Below are 23,708 nucleotides of genomic sequence, written 5' to 3' on the forward strand. Positions count from 1 at the left end.
AGTGACCATAGTAACAATCTCCACGGTGTCTAGAACGAACCAACACAGCCGAGAGATGAGAGAGAGGGGGGCTAGTCCATGTCAAAGCTTAAAAACGAGACGAAAAGCTTCCGTCAGTCTGCGAGAAAGGAAAACTGACCATTAAACAGTAGCCTAAGTGAGATGAATGTCCTCGGGGAAACTAAATCGCTGTGAGCTAATGAAGGAAGATAAACCAGCAGTCAAACTAAGGCAGACCGAGAGACTATTGCAGGCTTAAAAAAGGGCAAAGCAGGGAGATTGCGATCGTGCGTTACCCAACTCGACACGTTTGAGACGAGAGGGACGGTGATATAACACTGAGGGCTATTGGGTGTCTTTAAGCGAAACAAATGCTAGTCAGCGCGACAGACTCGAAGCACGTGCAAGGAAAGTCAGTGTGAATGACTGAAGGAAGATGGATGCTGAAGATAAATCGACGGTGGAGGGGCAAACGGTGGTTGGACAGAAAGAAATGCAGTTCTCTCTTTTATTCTATACAATTCAATCAGCGGGGTAAATGAGATCTCGTCATATTAGGCACCATCTCTCCTGCAAAGGCTTAAATTAGCAGCAGTTGCCAAGGTGAGCATCGCTATTGCATCACCTCAGGATTAGGGATTTGAACAAAACCGTTAACAACAAATATTAACGCTACAATTGAAAACATATAACGTAATAAATTTAAATAGTGATATTATTAGGTGGAATTGAGGCATTAAAACAGAATTTGCGGTTTAACGAAGAATCACACTATATCTGGCTAATGCTTTCTTTCTGAACCAAAATTCTAACCAGTTATTCAGATGCGGTTTAAATACGTTTTCTGCTTGTTTTTCGTGTCTATGAGTGAAAAGTGATGCGGTTGCGTGTACTAACAGTTAAGCAGGTCTTACCGTGTGAAAAATGACAGAAAAGGTTGTATTATGGATGAAGTTGCAAAACAATTACCTGAGCATGTGCGACCTGCTTGAACAAAGAAAAATCCGGTGTGCATACTATTCTGATAACAAAACCTGAAGTATGCATAACAGCAGGACAACATATATTTCCACAGATGACACTTGTTAGGAGATAAACAAATGTGGTTTTATTAAAAGTTTTCAACAATTACAATGTGTAAGAGTTCACGCAAATGCAATGCATTAGTGGGAAGCCTTTACTGTACACATGGCTTACTCAATGAACTAGGAACAGGGCAGATTTTTAATAGAACTTTTAATTTGTTACGGCTTCTCAACGTGAACAGAGATAAAAAATATAAAAACATCTCAAACAGCATATGCTTTAATCATAAAATAACCAAAGAAAAAAAAAGATCAGCCATTTTAATTTCATCTGACAGTTCTACAGAGGCAACCATCCTGGTACGCAAAGGGCGACTGGAAAAGCAGTTTATTCTTATGTGCTCCACCCAGGTCAATACATTGAACTCAGAGTCCCATTTCAAGTGCTTTCAGCAAGTTCGGTTCCATTAGGGTTGGATTCTGAAGAGTTTAGCTCTGCTTCTGCATCTTTCTGCTTTATTGAACTTCCCTCTTCTTCACCCTGAACCTCGGTATCTTCAGCGTTCCCTTCCTGGGCTTCTGTAGGAGCGTTGTCCCTACTTCCCGGTTTGTCACGGAAGACCTCCTCGCCCACCATGCGGAGGTAATGAAGCCGTTCGTTACGTGAAACGAAAGCCCTGATGGATGTTTTTCCCCTCCAGCCACACAGATCTATGGGGCACTGGGGTGCATCAGGGTTCCTGAAGAGATGGGGAAAGAACGCAAAAGGAGCCAATTAGAAGACACAAGAAAGGAAATGGTCCAAAGAATGAAATGACAAAGGAAGACGAGAAGGAAGAAAGAGGAAATGAGAAGAAAGCTCTAATACTAGCAGTGTGATGGTGGTGGATGGGGTACTATAAAAATAACTTTGATCGTACGTATGGAGAGCGAGTGTGAAAGTTAATCAGACTGGTGCTGCAACAATCCTGTCATGTTTTTGTGTGGGGATCCAGCAGCATGCTGCCAACGGTGGAGAATGACACCGAAGTGCCATGGGCTGCTAATTGCGGTGACATCAGAGCTCCTGTTGGTTCCTGTCATTCAGCGTGACAAAACTGTGAACAACTATGCATGCGTCAATGTGTGCCAGTGTGTTATGGGGGCTATTAATGAGAACAGAAAGCGATTTATATTCACAGAATCACTTCCTAGGCTTAATTTAGACCATACATGTGAAAGCAACACATCAATAACACTGATGAAAAGGGTTAGTTCACCCAAAATTCTCTTCTTTTTATTAGTTTCTCACTTTCATGTACGTCTCTCAAGGCGCAGAAAGGAGTCAGCGCTCTACGCAAGCACCAGAGGCGTGCCTCGTGGTGCTCTCGTGAACGAGTGCCGGAAAATGACACATCAGAGAATTTGTTGAATGAAGTCGTTATTTTTACACACAAAAAGTGTTCTTGTTAAGCTTAAACCACTGGAGTCACATTAACTATATATATTGGGGATAATTCAAAAAAGTTTTATTTCCATGGCCTATAATGAACGAAACCCAGTTTTTGAAGTTGTTGTTTTTAGCCAAAGGCCATTTTGCCTTAGATAAGAGCCACAGGTGACTAGGGTTGCACGGTGTACCGGTGCTGCGGTAGCATCGCGATGCCAAAGCTTAAAAAATCCTGCGATCCCGCTTCGTTTTATAAACGGTAGTATCGTAGTGCCGTAACTAATGTTGCATGTGTGCTTTAACGTTCATTTGAACGCTTTCATCGTCTTTTTTGCAGTGTTTATAAGCATCGCTATAAATGCAATTTGTCGCACATTGAATGAATCAGTTCATGTGTTCAAAAATTTTTCTTTAGTAGTAACTACAGTAAATGTTGCTAACATGACCAGACACTGGTGTTTTTAAATCTTACCACAGTAAATGTTATAGAATACTACAGTATTTGCTAAAAATTATCCAATTACAAAATTTTATACTGTAATTGTGTGCCGTATAATACAATTCTCAAAACAAAACATGTTCATAATTAAAATCCTTAATACACAGATCCAAATATTACGTGACACAGCATGGCAATACTACTCGGTATTGTGATATTTCATAAGGTATAGTATCGTAAGATATATTTATAGTACCATGACAACCCTACAGGTGACTGCATTTGACTAAAATGATTGCCAGGTGACAAGCAGGAAGGGAATAAAATGTGGTTTTTTACACATTTTTAGTGTTATCTTCAAGGCCAAAGTACAGTATAAAAAAAAGGAAACTAAAATTTGAAGTGAAACAAAAATTCCATGACTTTCAATGTCTGGAATAGACCTTCCAGATATGACCCTTGTGAACCCTGTGTAAACATTTCTTTAGATTCTTTCAGATTTTTTACTTATAGAATCAGTCTCTCCTCAACCAGTTTGATGATTTATATTCATGATGTGCAGAACCTACATCGAATAGGATCACTGTGTGGGCTAGGCTGTCAGCCACGGCATTGCAGAAAACCCCCTCAATTTTATGTTTCAAAGAGAGATGGCGACGGAGAGGCAAATTTTACGGATTGCTACTTTAACAGCATGTCTGTATTAAATACAAGATGAAAACATTTCTTGAAAACAGTACCACAAGCACACATTACAAAAAGGTTTGCCGCCTTATATACCTGTACATTAATCTAAACAACCATAAACCATTCACAGAGTTAATATCGCCAAAACCCTGAACAACATGGCACTTCCAAACGCCATTTCTGATGTCTTGACCACCCTGACCTAGTAACATTGGCTCTTTCAGTTTGTTTGACTACTGGCCATTCATCCTACAACCCTGACAATTAAAAGTTGGTTCACACAAACATGGAAGGGCTTGGTCACTTTTTGGACCAATTTGTCAGGGCTCCAGACAGCGACTAAAACGTTCGCAAAAAGATTACTTTGCGAATTATATTTTAGCAGAGACCAGCACTGCAAATTTGCTTGTTTTTAAAGTGTTTCCAAACAGAAGCACCGCATTTAAAAAACGAAAAAGCCAGCGTACCGAAAGCCGACGAGAGGGAGAGAGAGCTATGCAGGTAAACCTCACTTCCAAACCCCAAGAGGTGCTCTAGTGACAGACACTAGAGGCTGCGTAAGAGCGCCTGACTCCCTCGACTCTTAGCAGCAGCGGTGCGACCGGCCTTTTCCAACATGCATAGAGTCGGTGCTCTGCTCTCTGTCTTTTCCTCACTCAGCGTATCAGAGCCCGATTAGGCAACCCGCGGATCTCCAAGGAATTCAGCGGATTTTTCCCAAATTTTTGTGCAGAATTAACACGAATGGATGCTCTTGATTATGAGGAAAAACAACTTAAAAAAGCTTTGTGTGATCATAAAGATGTACACACAACAGGATAACCGTCATTAAAAATGTAAGTTCATGTTATGAGGCTCTTAAAAAAAGTATTTGGTGCCTGTGTTTTTCCTCTATAGGAGCCAATGGCTCAATTGATTTTCCCAGATTTGTTCAGAACGAAATACCCAATAATACGGCCAGCTGGGTTTTGCATCCAGTCATTGCTGATGTCATGATTATAAAACGGCTGGTGGTTACAATCAAGAGCTTTTGTTGCAGACTGAAAACATGAAAGCCCGAAAAGTTTCTTTGTTGTAGTGCGCTAGGTCTAAAGGCCAAACAGGGAACATCTGGCACCACCACAAACATCTATACAAATCCCAACGAGGTCTACCGGTTGAAATGTTGGGCGTGTTTGTGTGTGACGGAGAACGAGAGATAAAGAGAACACACTTCGGATTGACTAGTTTTCGACATGGTAAGGGCCATCAACGTGAAACATGACTATCTGGCGAGCCGAACGATGAGCGTTCTGCTGAGAGCAACAATGAAGAGCTGTTTATCTATGAAGAGGAAGCCGGGTGAATCAGTTCGAGCCCTTTAATTATGAGACAAGGGGAGTAATGACTACAAAGCGCTCAATCTCCATTCATTTGTCTCCTGACTGGTTGATGAATGGCAGGAGTGCCATCACAAAGCCCTCTGTGTACATACAACTCCTGCTCTCCTCCCGGCCAGTGATGCTGGATACAGAACATCTACACCTTCTACACAACACTGTAAACTGCCGGTTTAGAAATATTAAAGTTTTGACAACTAACCATCTAACCTCTGTATGCAAAAAAACAGTAGGCACGAAATACCTGGATGGTCTACTACTTCCGACGAGATTCGCGAGTGTGGATTGGATGGGCACTTATCTATCCCATGATGCCACGGGAGCTGAGCAGCGGTCACACTTCAAAAGTAAATAAATATGGCGGAAATTTAAAGGCGGACGTCCGTTTTTTAATGCAAGTGCCAATAAATGGATTTCTTGTGGCTAAATTATGTTATCATCAACGCTCACGTATAGGTTGTTTAATAATACGTCATAGGTCAAAGAACATACAGGTCACATGACCATAAAAAATGGCGGCGAAGTATGTCCGAAATGTATTCATACAACATAGAACATACTGTTTTAACGGCCGAGGGGTACTCATTTAAATTCAGTTCGTATGTTCACAGTATGCGATTTCAGACACAGCCATGGGAACTTGTTAGCTTAGCAACATCAAAAAATAACTTGTGACTGGTTCGCCCTCATGCCATCCCAGATGATCATGTCATTCGAAACTTTTGGAAGTTGGAAGTGTATACTTCTGTCTCTGGTGCACTTTATCACAATAGTGTGCATGATGTACGGTCACTTAAAGGCTCCATTTCAGTTAGGATGCTATAATTTGAAGTATAGCGGCATATGTAGAGAGTGGACCTTAAGGCAGCTGCCAAGGATTTTAAATCGAGCAACGTTGTGTTGAGCTCACCCTCTTCATAAAACGCAAGCACAGAATATACGTCCATGCCTGAAGCGTGAGGTTTGGACAGTAATACCAGCGATAAAGAAGATGAGCACTTACTGTGGATCTGGCAGATATCTTAAAACAATGCTGCCCATTTCTGGAGAAAAAAAAAAATCATATTTCAGAGAGATAATGCAATGACGCTGAAGTTAATGAAAAGCATATAAGCATGCAAATTGCAGCCCTGCAGACTAGTGTTGTTTTACCACAATGACATTGTTAAGTCAGACATCATTGGCATAGTTTGCCTTCTAAATGTAAAAATATGTTAGAATTCAGTCACTTGGAAGATACTGACCAAGTTTCTTGGCATGATTGTGAGTATCTTCACACAGCGTGCTGAGAAACGGGTTCTCCTGGGTGAGGAGAACCTTCACGTCCTCCACGCTGATGTTGACGATCCTGGCTCTGATGTAGGGGCAGAGGGTGTATATACCCTGGAAAAAGAAGATCACCCCAGAGTTCAAATTTACTCTCAATCACACGCAGACATAAAAATCCCACACAAAAAATATGTATGTAATATACACATTTACACCACGGGGCTGTTGTATCCTTCATCGTGAAAGGCGTGCATTATTTTTCAGTTAAACGCACACCTATGTAGTTGTTCGAGATCTGTCGACCGAATTACAGTTCCATATGACTGCACCAAGTTTAACTGTGGTATAAGCACAATAATTGATTCCGGTCCGTTGAATACCTAGAAAATAATGCTGCGCTTTGCATGGTGGCCACACTACCACCTCGGGGTGTGTATTATTTTCAAATAATTAAACGGCCCACGTTCAATTACTCCTTACATATATTTATGCAATTTTGGTCAATATATACACACGTTCTTATATATATTTATGCAATTTTGGTCAATATATACACACGTTCTTATAGAGAAGCAAATTAAACCTCTCCGTTATACATTTCACATGGCAAGGCATATTTTGGTAAACTATGGGAAGTAACCATGTATAAATTAACTGTACAATATAATATGACACTATAATGACAAATTTATAATGATTAGTAATAAAAGATACAGGGCTGCGTTTCCCAAAAGCATCAAAGCCTAATAAGAGTGTTCACACCAAACGCAGTAAATCGCACGATTCGCGTGTAGTTGGACACAGTTTACCCGCATCATTCGCTTGTGAAATTCCCTTCATTACAGACGCGAATTCACGTCATGGGAGGGGCTTCTGCCGCTCGCTCACGGCCCTAGTAGAGCAAGCTCCTGATTGGTTAACACGGCTAAACTCTCAAAGTTCTGATTTTTCAAATCACACGAACATGCAATTCGTGCCGCCTCATTCACACGAATCGCACCGCAAGTAAATCATCGTGTCTTTGCATTGACTTAACATGTAAATCACTCGCGCTTAACACTTCATTCGCGTTTGGTGTGAACACACAATAAGGCTACGATGCCTTTGGGAAACGCAGCACAGGACCATTTTTATATATCAAGCTCATTATCAGTGTAAATGATTTTGGATGCCTTGTCTTTAATTTATTTATTCATGCGCTCGTATTTTTTACTCAATGTGTGTAACGCTGCTATAAAAATTGTGAAAAGAACTATAGAAATAAAATTGAGCGGAATTAAATTAAACAGTCTTGGTTCAACCAGTTATTATGGTTTTGATTTCAGTTTTATTGATCTTTTATTGATATTTTAATCTAGCTTTCATTTTGAGATATTTAGCTTTTATGTTCACTTTTGTTTAATATTAAGCAACTTTGTTGTATGGTTTTGTTATTTTTTTATATTGCTATACAATATTGATACAATTTTATTTTTGTTTAATATTATAATTTTTGTGCTTAAAACCCATTTTTAAATGTTGCCTCGGGTATCAACTGAAATAAATTTGGTTTATTTTTGGGTCAATATTTTATTTGATGGCAAAAATCTAAATGGTTTTCATTTTAGTAAACTAATTTGTATTATTTATTATTATAATTTTAGTGCTTTGGCATAAACTGAAATCAAGTTTAGAGGCATACATTAACGCATTAGGCAGATTCTTTTATTGAAAAAGGGCCGTACATTATACAAAACGTTTGTTTCTGACCATGTCAGTTTATTTTTTCATAATACTTTTAGGTCAATATTTTATTTGATTTCAATAAACAAAAATGCTTTCAAATGTTTATTCTCGTAAACTACAATAACCTTGGGTTCAACCGAAGACACTCACCTCTTGAGCCAGTCTAAATGCACAGCCAAAATTTTCACCATCATTATTCCTGGACCACACCTTCACTCCTGTGTTTATTACCTGTAACAAGACACAAAATGAACACTTGATATTATTTCACTTTCTCCCTTTTACACATGCTCCATGATCACACCACATTTAAATAAACTCAAGGTGGTCAACTTTCACTGGCCACAGTTTCTTTTAAGAGTGTCCAGTTCAGCTCACTCCGGTCTGATTTTGATCCTGAAGACCCTGGTCAACTTCGACTCTTATGATCACAATGTTTAAGGAGTGCTAACTCTGCAGGACAGCGGCCCTACACATCACTTTCTTCCCTTTACATTCAATAGGTTTATGGACACTACTTCACATCAACACCCTTATTGAATGAAGTATCTTAATTTAGTATCTTAAAGACAAAGAACACTTCTAACTCCAGTGATGTCTGTTTACATTGCGGCAGATGGCTGTTTCATGCTTGATAAATGTGGAGCTACTGGAGCACAGATAGAGATGAGATAATGGAGGGTCTGCTGTCCCCATCTGCCTGAATGCCACGCTCAATCACTGCTGGAGCTGAGGAAGGGTCTTCAGACTGACTGTGTGCGCTTGCCTTCATTCGCTCGCTGTTATTGAGCAGAACGTTGCGCAGCTCTTTGGACACCATGTACAAGTGCCTCTTCTTTCCTTCATGGGTTCGAGTCAGCACGTTGAGTTTGGGGAAATCATGGGAAAGGTTGTAGAAAGTCCTGAAACAAAATATTAAAATAAATGATGGTTAGACAAAAGAAAAAGAAATCAAGTGCGGCAAACACACGGCAACATATGGTACGAACGCAGAGGCGTCGTCTCCAACTGTCCAAGTCAAAGTGGCGGCTTGCCAACATGGTAGCATCTGTGGCAGGAAATAAATAAACAACATTCACCACAGACAAAAGGAGCCACAAACCACCTAATGATCACGATCACAGGCCATTCATGTGATTGGTTCGCTTCGGATATATACAGAGATGAATGTTGTTATTGTACATAAAAGTCTGCTACACACCCTGTTTACTGGGTTGGGCCTTTATATGCGTGTATATGAACAGAAGTGTGGTCAGAATAAAATGGGATCAGGCAAATGCTGCATAAAAACCCATAAGCATGTTTGTATTGAGTAGCAATGGCTTTGTTAAAAGAGAGGAGATGTACTCACTGGATGGGAGGGAAAATAGGGTCGTCCTCTGTCAGGAATACGAAAGGATCCTCTTTGAAGCCAAAGAGTTTCATCTTCTTTAGCGGAGGAGGGCTGGAACACAGAACAGTTCATGTTAATGGGGAACGAGTTGACTAGTTGAACTGCAATGCTAAACACCTGAGCCTTTGAAAAACAGAGTTGCGACACACTTTGATCTCGCCACCGCATGGTCACGTGGTTCACAGTGCGCTCGATGGTTCCAAACACATAGTCCCCGTGAACCAGAAATTACAAACCTTTTAACTTCCGTATTTTGACACATTTCTGAGCGAAAAAATTGTGGGTGTGGCTTTCGCCTTTCTCTGCGATTTGATTGGATTGCATTTTGAAATGGAACTGGAAGCTGACTGACAGTTGAAGGAGAGGAGATAATGGATGCTCCGCCCAAGCGGTCTAACATGCGTCATTTAAGACAGAGAGTCATTACAGAAAGGAAGTGCATTTTCAGATTTTAACTAAAGATTATGATGCCACATGAATTTTGAAAAGAGAATGACCCACATTGATGAAACATTGTAGCGTTTTTTGTTAATAATTAATGAAAACCTATTTCACTGGGACTTTAAGAATGCACTTTTTAGGGTGGAAATATATCACTGCATTTTAATGTCTCTGTGGTTTTGTTTCCATACAATGGAAGTCAATAAGGGCCAATGTTGTTTGGTTAAAAACATTCATTTCAGAAGAAAGTCATGCAGGTTTGGAATAACACAAGCTCATTTCATTGCGAAAGTAAGTATTCCTTCAATAAACAACTAAAGTATATTGGTTTCAAATAGTAATGTGCCCATATTCAAGCTCCCATGAGATCGCAGACTTCCAATATTATTTAGTGTAAATTATTTCAGTTATTAGACTGCTATAATTCAATATTGGTGCCAAGTGTTGCTCACAGGCATTCCTGTCCACCCGCACACTGGAGTCTATAACTTTACATAGACATCATTGTTTTTATACTCTACAAAGTGCATAACTGTATATTTTATCACCTAAACCTAACCATCAAAACTTCCTGCATTTTTACATTTTCAAATAAACATTATTTAGTTTAATTCATAAGCCGTTTACCTCATCGTGACCTAAAAATTTCTCCACATACCATCTTTGTCCCAACACTATTGGGTTATCACAAGACCACCTGCATGCATGCATACATGTGCACACACACCTGATTGAGGTCACTCACCAAAAAACATTATCTTTCTTTGCCTCTGGGAGGTGAGGGGCATCTGGGACAGATGGGTTGCCCTCTGCAGGAGTCTCGCTCACTGCTTCGACAGGGATGTCAGTGGGAGAGTCGTGTACAGGGGTGACCTCAGTGGCCATCTCTTCTGTGGGGGTGACCTCAGCGTGCGTCTCTTCTGTGGGGGTGACCTCATTGGAGGAGTTTGCATCCTTATTAGGAAGCTAGAAGGAGAAAGACACAATGATATTGTGGTATACAAATGTTAGCATCCTAATTCAAAGGCAATAACAAATGCGATTCATAAGAATAAAAGGTTGTTTATTGTAATCATATTGTAAAGAAAGTATATCTGCTTTGTTCCCATTTCCTTCTAGAGAATTCTCTTAACCCTAGTTTCCAAATCCTTCATTCAAACCTACGTGGTGCTTAAAAAGGAAACGGGTTCACCCACAAATAACATTCGGTCATTTATTCAAACTACTATGTTTCCCCATGAACCACAAAAGAAGATGCTTAGTGAAATGGAAGAAAGGAGACAATGAAATGTTATAGACCAGACATTCCAAAACAGACAAATATACACTATAAAAAGCAGTCCATACAACCCTTTTGTGATCCACAGAAGTGAGGGAAAGGCATTAACGTAAGGGTGATGATATGAGCGGATCAGTGTCTGATACCTTAGGGAAACGGCGGTTCCAGGGCATGGGCTCCTTCTTCACCAGCACAGCTACAAAGAAGCCACCAGTGTTCTGGTGATGGGGCAGGATTCTCATACTGAAAACACAAGACACATCAAAAATGTATCATGACACATTCACGACTTGAGAAGCTTTACATGTCAACTGGGCACGCAGAGCATTACGGAATCGACAGTGGTATACTGACATCTGGTGGATAGTTTTGGTAAAACAGCTCTAAAACAGTGATGTCAATCCTCACTTTTGTGATCAACAGGACAAGATGACATTTTGGGGCACTTTTGACTACCATTGTATTTTAACTACTATGGGAGTCAATGGGGGGCAACATCTGTCTGGTTACAAGCATTATTCCAAATATCTTTCTCTGTGTTCATCAGAACTTCGACACTTACAAATACAAATTTGGAACAACTCAAGGCGAGCAAATGACAGAATTTTCATATTTGGGTGAAGTATCCCTTTAAGTTGCAAAGCAACTCACCATCTTTCTAGCTTCATATTCGCCAACTTCTCCGAATCTGTGGGGGGAAACATGGTGGGTCTAATCTGAGTGTGTCGACGTGTTGGGACTTCCGACCAGTCTGAGTACCACTGACCCTCTTTGGTCATCAGCTTTGGAAAAAAAGACAAACCGAGTTTAAAAATCTAACAGATTCGAACAGCACTGAAAAACGCATTATACTTATAATTCTAATGAAATCCAATTCACGTCTAACGTCACAAATCCAACCATTTCTGTGGTAATTTATCTATTTAAGGCAGAGATGATGGACACAAAGCACAGGTAAAAGACACCTCAACCATTTGTGATGGCTTTATATTTGCACACGAAAGCAGAAATATTCAAGCACCCATAAAATCCGGATACTAATAGTACATATTAAATGAGAATTTGTTACATAACATGTTATTCAAGTCAAACCGTAAGAACATTAATGTGGTGACATTGCTTGAACAAACTGAAACCATCACAATGGGTCTTCAGCTTTTTGTTGCAGGTAAAGTTTAAGCAGACAGCGACTAAGTAAATAACGGCCCAAAAATATATAGTTCTTGAAGAATGACAAATTCAAGATGCCTGGTAAATAGACTTAGCTAGTATTTAATAAAATAATTTATATTTAAATTAATTTATGTTCATATTCATTTGTATTGCTATTTTACAGTCGAATAATTGTATTAAATAAACAATTTGTTGAATGGGTCCTGTAGTTTGGTCGCATTTAAACAAACCGTATGGTACATTGGTCTAAATTCTAAATATTGGAGAGACAAGTTTAGCCAAGAAACAGTTCTTCACAGTTTCTTTTCATTGTAAATAATCTACAGGCACTCCATTGTTTGTGAATGTGTCCCTGAAGTTCAATTGGGGGTCACAAAAACGCGCATGCGCAGTATTGTTGGTTTATGTTGTTAAGATGAAACCGTCTATATGCCAGTATAAACAAATATATTTGTCCACCTACCACCACCTATAACCCCTCACCCTGCTGTATTAAATTCATTTTGATAAATGAAACCTGTAAAAATAATCCCAAAAGAAAACGCTTAAGACTCAACAGTACAAAAAGATAATCATGTCAAAAATATGGGATAATAGTTTATTACTTTCCAAGATGTAATCCCAGGCATATATTTGAGGCCTGGGAGATCTGAAGAGGCATCTGCCAACTCTAAAGCACCTGATTGAGACAAATGAGGAAAGGAGACAGACAGACGTAAAACGACAGCAAGAAATATCACAAAAATGCAAATGTAGCTTTAATTTAGGCACCAGGTGCATTTTTGATAGGCTTCTGTTGCGTTAGTCTATTTGAACGTACCTTCACTCTTCTCCAGCAGGGCGGCGATGACAGCTTCATCCTCCACTGGGTTTAGAGAGCAGGTGGAGTACACCATCCTGCCCCCCACTGCCAGCTGTTCAACTCCACGCACTGCGATCCTTAACTGCAGCCTGTCAGAAAACAAAAGAAATCAAGACACGCACATCACACGAAGACCTGAAAAACCTGCATGCACACACAGCCACAATGAAAGTGCAACACAAAGACTATTTGTGGGATAAAGTATCCAGCAGTGTGCTCATTTTCACATAGCCGTTCAATAGGGAAAATATTCCTTTTCTCCAATATATACTGTGTATTATCAGTAAAAATGACATACAGTTGTGAATTACAGCCTCAGTAAACTGCACTTATCTTACCCATGGAGCTGTAGGCTGTTGCTGGTTGTCCATTTTTTCCACACATCAATGTTCTTCCTCATGGTACCATCACCACTGTGGAGATAAAAGCGTTTCATGATGCCTGCTGTTCGTTTCATTTCAATAATTGTATATCGTTCCATGCGTCTTTAGGGAATAACGCAGCCTAATGGATTTTTATGGCAGATTCTGATATGCCACTCTATTGCTTCTTTAAGTGCTAATATAAACCTAAATCAAAACTGTGATCTATTTTAATGGCAAAGGTAAAACAAATACATGCATTCAGCAAATCCTCTAACCCAGGGGTTCTCAAAGTGGGAACTACATGTCCAGGGGGTCCGCAAAAGGATTTCTGCAGTGCGTGAAATGCAAATGGAACAGTATGATTTCTTGCAGCTTTTTCTCTTACCCCATACTCTCGAAACACACAAAAATCAATCCAATGCCAATAAATGATAAATAAGTAACAAATCTGTCTCTTGTATTTAAATCGTCAGTGTATGGTTGTATGAAGTAAAAGCGTCATTTTCATGTCACATGGCAGAACGCACCTGCTCTCTTGGTTCCCTCACAAACAAGCACATGTATCCAGGGAAAGAGTGAATCCAAGTAGGCAAATATATCCCCCTTCAAATAGACCTAAGCTAATATGGCTAAAAGTCACTGAGACAGGATCAAGATTTTGTATACAGTGGAAGTATAATATGACACTTCATAAAAGAGCATAATCCATACTGCCAATATTAATTTAAATTTGTTTGACAACATTTTTATGTGCAGTATATTTTCAGATTTGTGCCGCACTGTTTGCTGAAATAAAATGAATAAATACAAGGAATTATTAGCCCCTTTCCTTCCTTCCTTTACCCATTTCCTTTGAATTATTAGCCCTTTTCCTTCCTTCCTTTACCTATTTCCTTTGAATTATTAGCCCTTTTCCTTCCTTCCTTTACCTATTTCCTTTGAATTATTTCTCAAATATTTAATTGTCAATTTTTTGTGTCTTTATAACACAGTGTCGCATTATACATTTGTATTAAAATCATGAATCCAGAAATACTAAGACGAAACACTCAGTGTTCCCCTACCATTACCTTAAGGGGGCGCCCCGTCCCTCCAACGGCATTTATCGCCCCTCTTTTATGTAGTGTCAGATCACAAGAGAAGTAATTTAAGGTTACCTTTGATATATAACATGTCTATACCTTGTTCTCATATTAAATAGCTATCATGTTATATCTTTTTACATGCATGTCATTTCTATGTGGCCCGACGCACGCGCACAAACACAGACATGTGCGTGCATACACAGGTAAGCACACTTTCACCAGCGGACAGAGAACGCGTTTGGGAACAAATGTTGCGTCAACCACCTGAAAAACAGATAAAAAAATGACAACATTCGTTGCCAAAGCAACAGTCCAGTTACCACCGGATGACAGGTTTTCACCCGGCTTATCTTTCTTCTACATAACTGAGATGTACACATCACGTGCACTGATGGACATTTATGTTGATTAATATACACATCCGCTTTATCTACAAATATCTGTAATTAGCACCAAACGCGTTTCATTTGAACACATTACGCTCCGTGAGCGCAGCTTCTCTTGCCAAAGACACGTCGCATATAAATACCTGCAGACACCAAGAGCAGGTAAATAAACGGACACTTTTTCTGTACCGCATAAGTAAACGAAAATGCAGCAGTAATAAAGTACTTTTAGCTTTCAGTCAGTTTACTGTTTGCTATATACTGTAGGTTTGTGACAGATTATAAACCATAACATCTTGTATCTACATATAGCATTTATGTTATATATAGAACGAATAATCAGCAGTTTAAGAGCATGTTTTCATGTTTTAATTGGACAGAATGTTTTTCAGGGCTTGACATTAAGCGTTGCCATGTGGTCGTCCCCCAATTGAGTAGAAAGAAATACTTATAAACAATTATACTGACACTTCATATGAAGTTATATTTTATATATGCTCTCCTTCTTGTAAGTGGCTTTAGATGAAAACGTCTGCCACATGAATAAATGTCAATGTAAATATACTTTACTCTAATAAACGACGCTTTAATCTTCAAACTTTTCTGGTATATTTAGTATTTAATAAACAAATTATAGATGTTCTTCCACAGCAACACACATTTTTTTCTTGATAGCCACATGTCTAACAGGTCTCAAGACAGAAAGCATACAGCAGTCGGATTTAAATCATATACTTTTGTTTAGCTTAAAAAGTTGTTTCGTGCAGCTTAAAAAGTTTAAAACAAGAATAAACATTAAAGGGTGTTTAAATCTCAATGACATTTCTTAACCAGGTCGCTGCTGTAACTACCATTTAACAACCCTTAAAGGTTTTTTTTTGTTACAGGGCAGAACATCTGACTTCAAATAAAACTGCTATTCAAAAAAGAACCCTTTTAGTTACAGAGCCGTGGGTCCTATGTGGGCAAAAAAAGTCCATAATTACATCCTTAAAGTTGACCTAAAACCATCTGATCAATGAGGAGAAATGTTTAAACAGCCGGACCACACTGTGCGTGTAAGACGTTTGATCTGCCTCGAACACAAGAGCCTGTGTTATGCTTGGCACCTGATTCTGCTCAGGCCAAGTATAGACGGCAAATATAAGCTCTGAAATATGAGGTTACAAGCTGGGAGGAGAATCTAATTCAGCACAAATCTCACCCGAGCCTGTAAATGTGATCACTGTATTAAATGTGGTCACAACAGCGCCATCTGTGTACAAACAAGCATCTGCTAGCTATGATGTTTGAGAATACAAGTTTCTAACCTTGAGAGCAAATAAGAATACTGCTAAAGTTTTAATGTTCTTACAATATAATGGTACAATCATATTGTACAATATTACAATCTATTTTATAATATATAGTTTTTGAGTTATCCGAGCCTGACATAAAAAAAACTTTTGTTCTGTTATTTTTTCCACATATGCTGTCAAAAACTCACATTTTAATTGTTTTATCTAAAGCGTAAAATTACAGAAAAAGACAGCAAATTCCCAAGATGGTAAAAAAAAGTTACTGCCATCCCAGCTGGCAGAAAAATATTTTTTCACAGAAGAACTGGGGGGATTTTCTTTACAATGAAGCTATATTTAGAAAGCAACCCCCACAATAACATTATGACATGCAAACTGATAAGCTTCATCTCACCTGCAAGGTACATCACACAGGATCCTGTCGTAAAACAGGACTTCCTTCTTTCCGTCCCGATCAAACTGCAGACGTGGAATGATGGAGGCGTCATGGTTAACCACCATAATGCACGGACTGTTTAATCTCTTGGCCTGATGGACCAGCAGGTAACAGCGCTTGTTATCCACATCATTGGCAATGACAAAACCCTCTGTAGAAGCAGAAGAGATGACCGTGACATTACATGTAGGGATGCACTGATACCAGTATCGGATTCGAGGGCTGAGCTCTTATACTCGTTCTCATTCAAATGCACCGATACCAAAGGCCGGTTCCTCATGTGACATAACTGACTGAAATTTGCTTTGAAAGTTTGTGACAAGCACATAAAACCATTTCTTTTTTACATAATGTTTAAGGTGGATTTGTTTGTAATTATGAAGCTTTTCTATTTTTATAAGTCTCTATAAAAATGTATACTCTCTATTAGTGTTGTGAAAAGGTACAGGCATCCGTATCAGAAAAAAAATGTATTGGTGCTTCCCTAATTATAGGTAAATGCATTTTGGTAAATCCAGAGCGTTTTATGAATGACTGAGTAAATGCTGTACCAGGAAAAGGCACATCCATGTCAGAGTGAAGCATCTCTATAAGTTGAGCGGTCTTTGATCCTGGAGCCGCACACATGTCCAGAATCTATTCATACAAGCCAGAGAGATAGCGATGAGATCCTGCAAATCAAACAATTCTCGAGAGGTCGAGAGAACCTACAGCATTATAATGAACTAATAAACTATTTAGAGGAAGTTTGTTTAACACAAGAGATCATACGAAGAAACTTCTGATGCTGATGATCACACACCTTATGATGAGGCTCGATTTTCATCAGGAGGGGCGGAAGCATACTGACAGCTTCCTGTCTGCTAATGTTACCCTGATGGTGAAAGATTGAACAAAACGTAAGCATTTATTGAAACCACAAGACCTGGAAATACAGCACCCGCTGAGACAGAGGAGTTTGACTTTCAATACAAATGTTTTATTTACCGATTCCGTTTCGCTGACCAAGAACTGGTGGAACTTCTCTAGAAGTGGAGATTTGCGGAGGATCTTTCTGCTTAAATTTGTGTGCCAGGCCAATTCATCAGGATACCTGTAATAGTACAAAATCAGCTTCCATTTAATACCATTTCATTTTTTATTTATCTATGTAATAGTGTAACAAAATTAAATCTCATCCATCTCACCAGCTTAAAGGCTGTGGGGCTTCAATCTTCTGTCCATCCACCTCCAGGTCCTGCACCTCTTTGAAGTATTTTTCTTTGAGAGTATGAAGGATTTCTTTGGCATGGCTGTTATTAGGAAATGACAATTTAAGATTTTTTGTCTGTACAACCTATGATAGTAGTCAACAATTTTGCTTGGCCACTAGCTATTGCCGATATCTAGCCAGTGTCGACAGAGATGCATTTTAAATATGGAAAGCTGAGGCATTAATATAATGGCATCAGTCTTGACACTAAGCTCATGTACCCGTACTCATAAAAATGCACTGATACAGAATACTGATACCTCGTGGGACATAACTGACTGAAACTTGCTATGAAAGTTGTGACAAGCACAAAACATTATTTATATTTGCATAATGTGTTTTTGCCGTTACTTATGAAGTTATTCTATTGTTATTACTATCACAGTGTTGCGAAAAGATATTCAGGCATCGGTATCGGCGAGTGCCAGAAAGAAATGTGGTACTCGTACTCGGTCTTTATAAAATAGTATCAGTGCATCCCTAATATACATATTTTCTTTTCTACAAACAGCATAAAGTATTAGAGAATGTTATACATCTAGTAGCTTCTATGCATCTAGACATAAGCTGAACAGATGCAGAGAGCAGAAGATTAAGTCACTTATTCACTAAAGCCTCAATGCAAGTGACAAATTGCTGCTTGTTATTCAACATGACGATCTGGATCTCCATTGAAGATCACGTTACCTTTTGTATCCTGTGATGCGAATGGTAGCTGGCAGCGGCTCCCTCATGGCGTCCATAAACTCCTCAAACTCTCCCTCTGGGACGATCTTCAGCTCTTTGTAATATTGCTCGAAGAGTTTGTTCTCCTTGATGATTTCAGAGTATCCAGCTCCCCAACCCTGCCAAAACAACACGCCATCAATGAACATGCTCTCTGTGCAACATACTCCCATGCGTTTATACAGTGACACACCCTTGACAGCAATCACTTTGATGTGACTATATGAGAAATGTATTCAACAGTCCACGTTAACGTCAATAAACGTTCAATTAAAACGAAAGACATATAGACGCCGAGGCAGATAGGAAACTCACTGCGTCATCTCTGCTCCTCTTCCCTTCGGGTCTGTCGTCTCTGTTTCGCTGAGGTCTTTGTCTGTTTCTGTTTCTTCTTCCCATGTTCGATATGCATATAACTCTGGATATAAACCTGCGATGCGTCTTGACTAACTGTATCACAAACTGCACGCTCTTCTGCGCCTAGTGAACTCACGTGTTCCTGACGCAATCCAAACAAGCGCACGCTTAAGCGGAAAGACCCTTGGGTGTCCACTTCTTTGCCTGACTCCTATGCAAAAGTGCGCTTTTTTCCGTAAAAGGAGAAGAAACGCACAACAAAACCGTACTGTTTTTGAATAGTATTTATAGTGACTGTTTATCCTTCATTTTTTTATCTTTTTAAAATATTTGTTTACGGATACACGAATTAAATATATATGCGAACATATGTGATGCATATAACCAAGTAACCAAGTTTGAAAACGTATCAAGACATTACAAACGTAATTGACAATTTTCAGTTTGAAAATTTAAAGCTTGACGGGTTTAGATTTGTTGGAAGTGCTGCAAATTTCTCTTTAAAAGTATGATCATCGATGAAAACGATATATTACCTATATATATTATTAACGTGTTTGATCTCTTTTAAATGAAACTGTCGTTTTGTAATTGGATGAATTTGTTACGCTTCATAAATGAAGGCGTGGTTTGGGCCCAGAGCCCGCCTACCAACGTGGTGGAACCACAAGGATTGTGGTCGTTTCATTCGTTTCCATGGTGTGTCACTCACAGTCAAGCTTGCCGTACATGTAACACATACAATATTCAATATTTATTTCGTAAACACCAACGATGGACGCTATCCTGAAGACGTTGTTTTCTTCTGAAGATGAAGAGCTGTACATTTTGGATTGTTTATCCTACTTTATGATGTCAATGGCTTTCGTCACTTCCCTCGCTTTACTCTTTGTAAACGTTCCTTATGGCAGATATGCATCCAGCAGGTATGGGTTTCCTGTACACGTCACGATCGCCTGGTTCATTCAGGAGCTGCCGGCGTTTCTGCTGCCTTTGGCTTTGACTCTAAGTTCCTGTGCAAAAATAACACACTTGTCCAACCAGCTTCTTCTGCTGATGTACTTTTGCCATTACACTCAAAGGTAGGATTTGTATATCTAATGCAATGTGTATCTATATGTGTATGTTATGCGATTAAAACCCTGTGTTTATTGGAGCATGTGTTTGTTTTTGTAGGTCCCTCATTTACCCATTTTTAATCCGAGGAGGGAAATCAACTCCGTTCATCTCATTTGCTCTGGCCTTTGTCTTCTGCATCTATAATGGGTACCTGCAGACAAGATACCTGAGTCACTATGCAGAATACCCACCAGATTGGGTTACAAGTCCCTATTTCATTACGGGTAGGTGCATGGGGCGAATACCGTTTTCACGGTATAAAAGAGATAAGGTTTCAAAACCACTTACATTTTCTGTGATTCCTTTTCTGGCATGAGCTGAGTTTACAGAAAAAATCATAATTAAATCATGTAATTCAATGTTTAATATCGTTTTAAATAATATTGCAATTTTAAGGCTTTATTTTTATTTGTATATTGGTTCAATATGAAATGTATTGTGTCCAGCTGAAAAGTTGCTTTTGTACGCAGACATTTGGAAAAAACACATTTTAGTGTTGTAATAGAAAAACTGTTATACCGCCAAAATCTCATTGCCTAGGGTTTCCTCACAGTCAATAATGTTCAAATTTCCATCTATTTCAAGATATAATTTAATGTTAAGGTTTATAAAACACGTTAGGCTATTTTTGTTAGTGGTTAGACTGGAGGTTAAAGGTTAAACTTTCTTAGCTATAGATGATTTATCGTGGTTTACCAAAGAGTAGCAAACATTCAACATATCCTTTTTCCCCTTATAGACCTTTAGATAGTGTATCAGTTGTTTATGTAATTTAAAAAAAGACTATGAAATCGCACACGCATTTCTAATCAGATTTTTGTTTTACAGGGTCTTGTCTGTGGCTCATAGGATGGATCATTAACATTCACTCCGACCATATCCTCAGGAACCTCCGTAAGCCTGGAGAGACGGACTATAAGATACCTAGAGGTAAGGTTTTTACATGAGGTGTGCAACACTTTCTAACCTCAGTTTAACCTGCAGAGACAACTAAAGGCCGACTGTATGTGGATTTCAATAAAAAGTCTAATCACTGTTCTTTTTAACATCACTATTAATTCAGGCCGAAGCACATAGCAGTGGTATTGTGTTCTCATTGTAGCCTTGAGCTTAACACAACACTAAGAAGAGTCTGCTTCCCTCTAGTTTTGACTCTGAATATAAAAATAGATGCCCTTTTTGGTCATGATGACTAATTGCCCCAGCAACATGTCAGGATCATGCTGCCCTAGAGATGCTAACAGTTAGTGACATCAGTATCCATGCAAGATGTACTGTAAGTGCAACAATCCTGTACCCTTTGCTGCTGACAACAAGAATTTATGGGCTCAGATGTTAATTTCATAACTGTCTCCAAAACTGAGATAAAGTGAGTCAGCAAGCCTCGATAAATCAGGTGTCAGCGAAAAGTGTTTTGGTAGTCTTCCATATAGACGTTTTGGTCTGTGTGTTGATTGGTCTAGCTAGTGGCTAATAATACACATATTTACATTTTATTTAATTAGTCATAATTATAATTCATATTAGTATTTAATGGTATGGTAATTGTATTAAATATGTTTTTCTCTAATAAACATTATGAATGGCTCGTGTAACTTTGGCGCATTAGAGTTTAGCCAAGTAACGGTTCTTCTACTGGTAACCCAAAATAATACTAGAAAAATGTTTTGGACATTATTATAGGAAATAAGGGAGGCGACTGTCAGGCTCTAAATTGCCAAAAAAAAGCACCTTAGAGGTGTGGTAGATGTGTTTATTGTATTATAAATGAGTATATTGTAATGTTTTACGAGTAGATAGATAAGTCAACCGATGTATTCTTGAAGTGGTACTTCAATCATTGCATTTTTACAGGAGGCATGTTTAATTATGTGTCGGGAGCAAACTTCTTTGGTGAGATTGTGGAATGGGCTGGATTTGCTCTAGCTGCTCACTCGATCCACAGCGCTGCTTTTGCCATCTTCACTCTTGTTGTGCTGTCCAACAGAGCTATTGCACACCACAAGTAAGTGACTACAGGATGAAAAATGAGACCATAAATTAGACAATTGTTTTCAACTCTCAGCATAATGTCAGATATGGGGTGAATGGAATTATTTAAAAACTGTAAATGTAGAAGAACGTAAAAAAATTAAAATATTTGTATATGCAATACAAATAATAAACTATGTAATCCGATGTTTTAATAGGTTTAGTTTAAGCATTGTATAATGAAGGCAGTACAACAAATACGACCATGATGTTTATATATTATATAATGTGAAATATTACTCGGACATGTTCTTGACAGGTTGCAAGATTTAACCACAAAGACTTGGTTGAAATACTGTTGTTTATAATGACATAAGTGACAGTTTGTGCTGTTTCACTTTACAGGTGGTATCTTGCAAAATTTGAGGACTATCCAAAATCAAGAAAAGCATTAATACCATTCATGTTCTGATCTCGTGATGAGCTTCATGACCACACTCATTTTTCCTTTTTAAAGCACGGTACCTAAAGATCTATGTAGTGTCTCAATGAAAAGATCACATGAGATACAAAAGGGCCACGGTGCATCCATACCCAGAATTTCCGTACTTATCCATCAATTGCTCCTTCAAGAATGAAACCTTGTGGAAGAATAATAATATGCACTCATGTGAACTGTGCTGCTGTCAACAGCATGCCATGCCTTAAAAGGACGGATACATTTATTTAAGTGTAAAATGTTTATGGGGCGATATCAGTATTTTAGTAACAAATCTATAAAATCTGTTAAGTCTGCCACTACAATTTATCTTAAATGTTTCATGTTTTCGAGCCAAAATTATTTTGCAATTATAAAAGTGAACCTCGCTCGCAATGACATACATCTGTCTTTGTGTATATATTGTGTTTTTGACATCTGTTACCATCTCTGACATGTTTTGACTTGCTGCAGGTGGGTTCTCATATATCTTCAAGGCGTCATCTATTAAAAATGACAAGAGTTATGTGTGTGAACACACTGTCAGCAAGATGGGTGGCTTGTGTTCATTTATCTCTGGAATGGGGAAGGTCGTGTAGTTTTTAATAATCTAGTGCGTAAACCTGTTATTTCTGTCATTAAATAATTTGAAATAAAAATGTTCTTCCATTTTTCCTTATACCATATGCATCTTTCTATACAGCTCTGATGTTATTCCACAGACACACTACAGCTACTTTTATCCATTGACATTTAAATTCCCAAACCCAACTCTGTGTTCATTCCCCCCATGCATGCATGGTCAATCTAAAACGGTTTGAGGTGCCGGTCGGGCAGCGAGCAATCTGTCTGACTGTTCTTCTGGGTTAATAGCCACATGCAATGATGAAATGCCCATGCAAACCACATGGCACACACACCTAACCCCTTATCCATGGGCTTTAGGCTTGGATTGATAGGAGCATACCCAAGACCAACATTCAACACAACATATTGTAGTGTCTGGAGGGCTCCGCACATGCTCCGCTGCATGTACTGTGGCAGTGTGACAGCATTGCAAAGCTGCAGTAAGAGCGAGATGTCAGAGAGGGGCTATATATCCCCCCACACCCTTTACACATGCTGCACGTGAAC

At 38.9% G+C, this 23,708-nt stretch overlaps 2 protein-coding genes across 4 annotated transcripts; one reads left to right on the forward strand and one right to left on the reverse strand.

The window, feature by feature from the left end:
* Positions 1-1,087: 1,087 nt before the first annotated feature.
* Positions 1,088-19,199, reverse strand: nsun2 (NOP2/Sun RNA methyltransferase 2). Of its 3 annotated transcripts, XM_079484204.1 has the most exons (20): positions 18,965-19,199; positions 18,611-18,768; positions 17,859-17,963; positions 17,659-17,764; positions 17,474-17,545; positions 17,223-17,307; positions 16,630-16,822; positions 13,440-13,514; positions 13,060-13,190; positions 12,845-12,918; positions 11,718-11,848; positions 11,213-11,309; positions 10,533-10,753; positions 9,305-9,397; positions 8,720-8,855; positions 8,104-8,184; positions 6,204-6,342; positions 5,963-6,002; positions 1,689-1,765; positions 1,088-1,250 (listed from the first exon to the last, which is right to left on the reverse strand). In XM_079484204.1, exons 1-20 carry the CDS (start codon positions 19,046-19,048, stop codon positions 1,237-1,239), a joined length of 2,112 nt encoding a protein of 703 aa, XP_079340330.1. In that variant the 5' UTR covers positions 19,049-19,199; the 3' UTR covers positions 1,088-1,236. The 3 variants fall into 3 exon arrangements, with proteins under 3 accessions (XP_079340330.1, XP_079340329.1, XP_079340331.1); XM_079484203.1 differs by lacking the exon at positions 1,088-1,250 and having other exon boundaries at positions 1,291-1,765; positions 18,965-19,176; XM_079484205.1 differs by lacking the exons at positions 1,088-1,250; positions 1,689-1,765; positions 5,963-6,002; positions 6,204-6,342 and having other exon boundaries at positions 8,154-8,184; positions 8,560-8,855; positions 18,965-19,176.
* A 446-nt stretch (positions 19,200-19,645) lies between these two features.
* On the forward strand, positions 19,646-23,364 carry srd5a1 (steroid-5-alpha-reductase, alpha polypeptide 1 (3-oxo-5 alpha-steroid delta 4-dehydrogenase alpha 1)). Its single transcript, XM_079484206.1, has 5 exons — positions 19,646-20,088; positions 20,183-20,349; positions 20,954-21,055; positions 21,980-22,130; positions 22,502-23,364. Exons 1-5 carry the CDS (start codon positions 19,781-19,783, stop codon positions 22,566-22,568), a joined length of 795 nt encoding a protein of 264 aa, XP_079340332.1. The 5' UTR covers positions 19,646-19,780; the 3' UTR covers positions 22,569-23,364.
* The last annotated feature ends 344 nt before the right edge of the window (positions 23,365-23,708 follow it).

This window comes from Barbatula barbatula (assembly GCF_947034865.1).
Source record: "Barbatula barbatula genome assembly, chromosome: 21".
Lineage (NCBI taxonomy): Eukaryota > Metazoa > Chordata > Actinopteri > Cypriniformes > Nemacheilidae > Barbatula > Barbatula barbatula.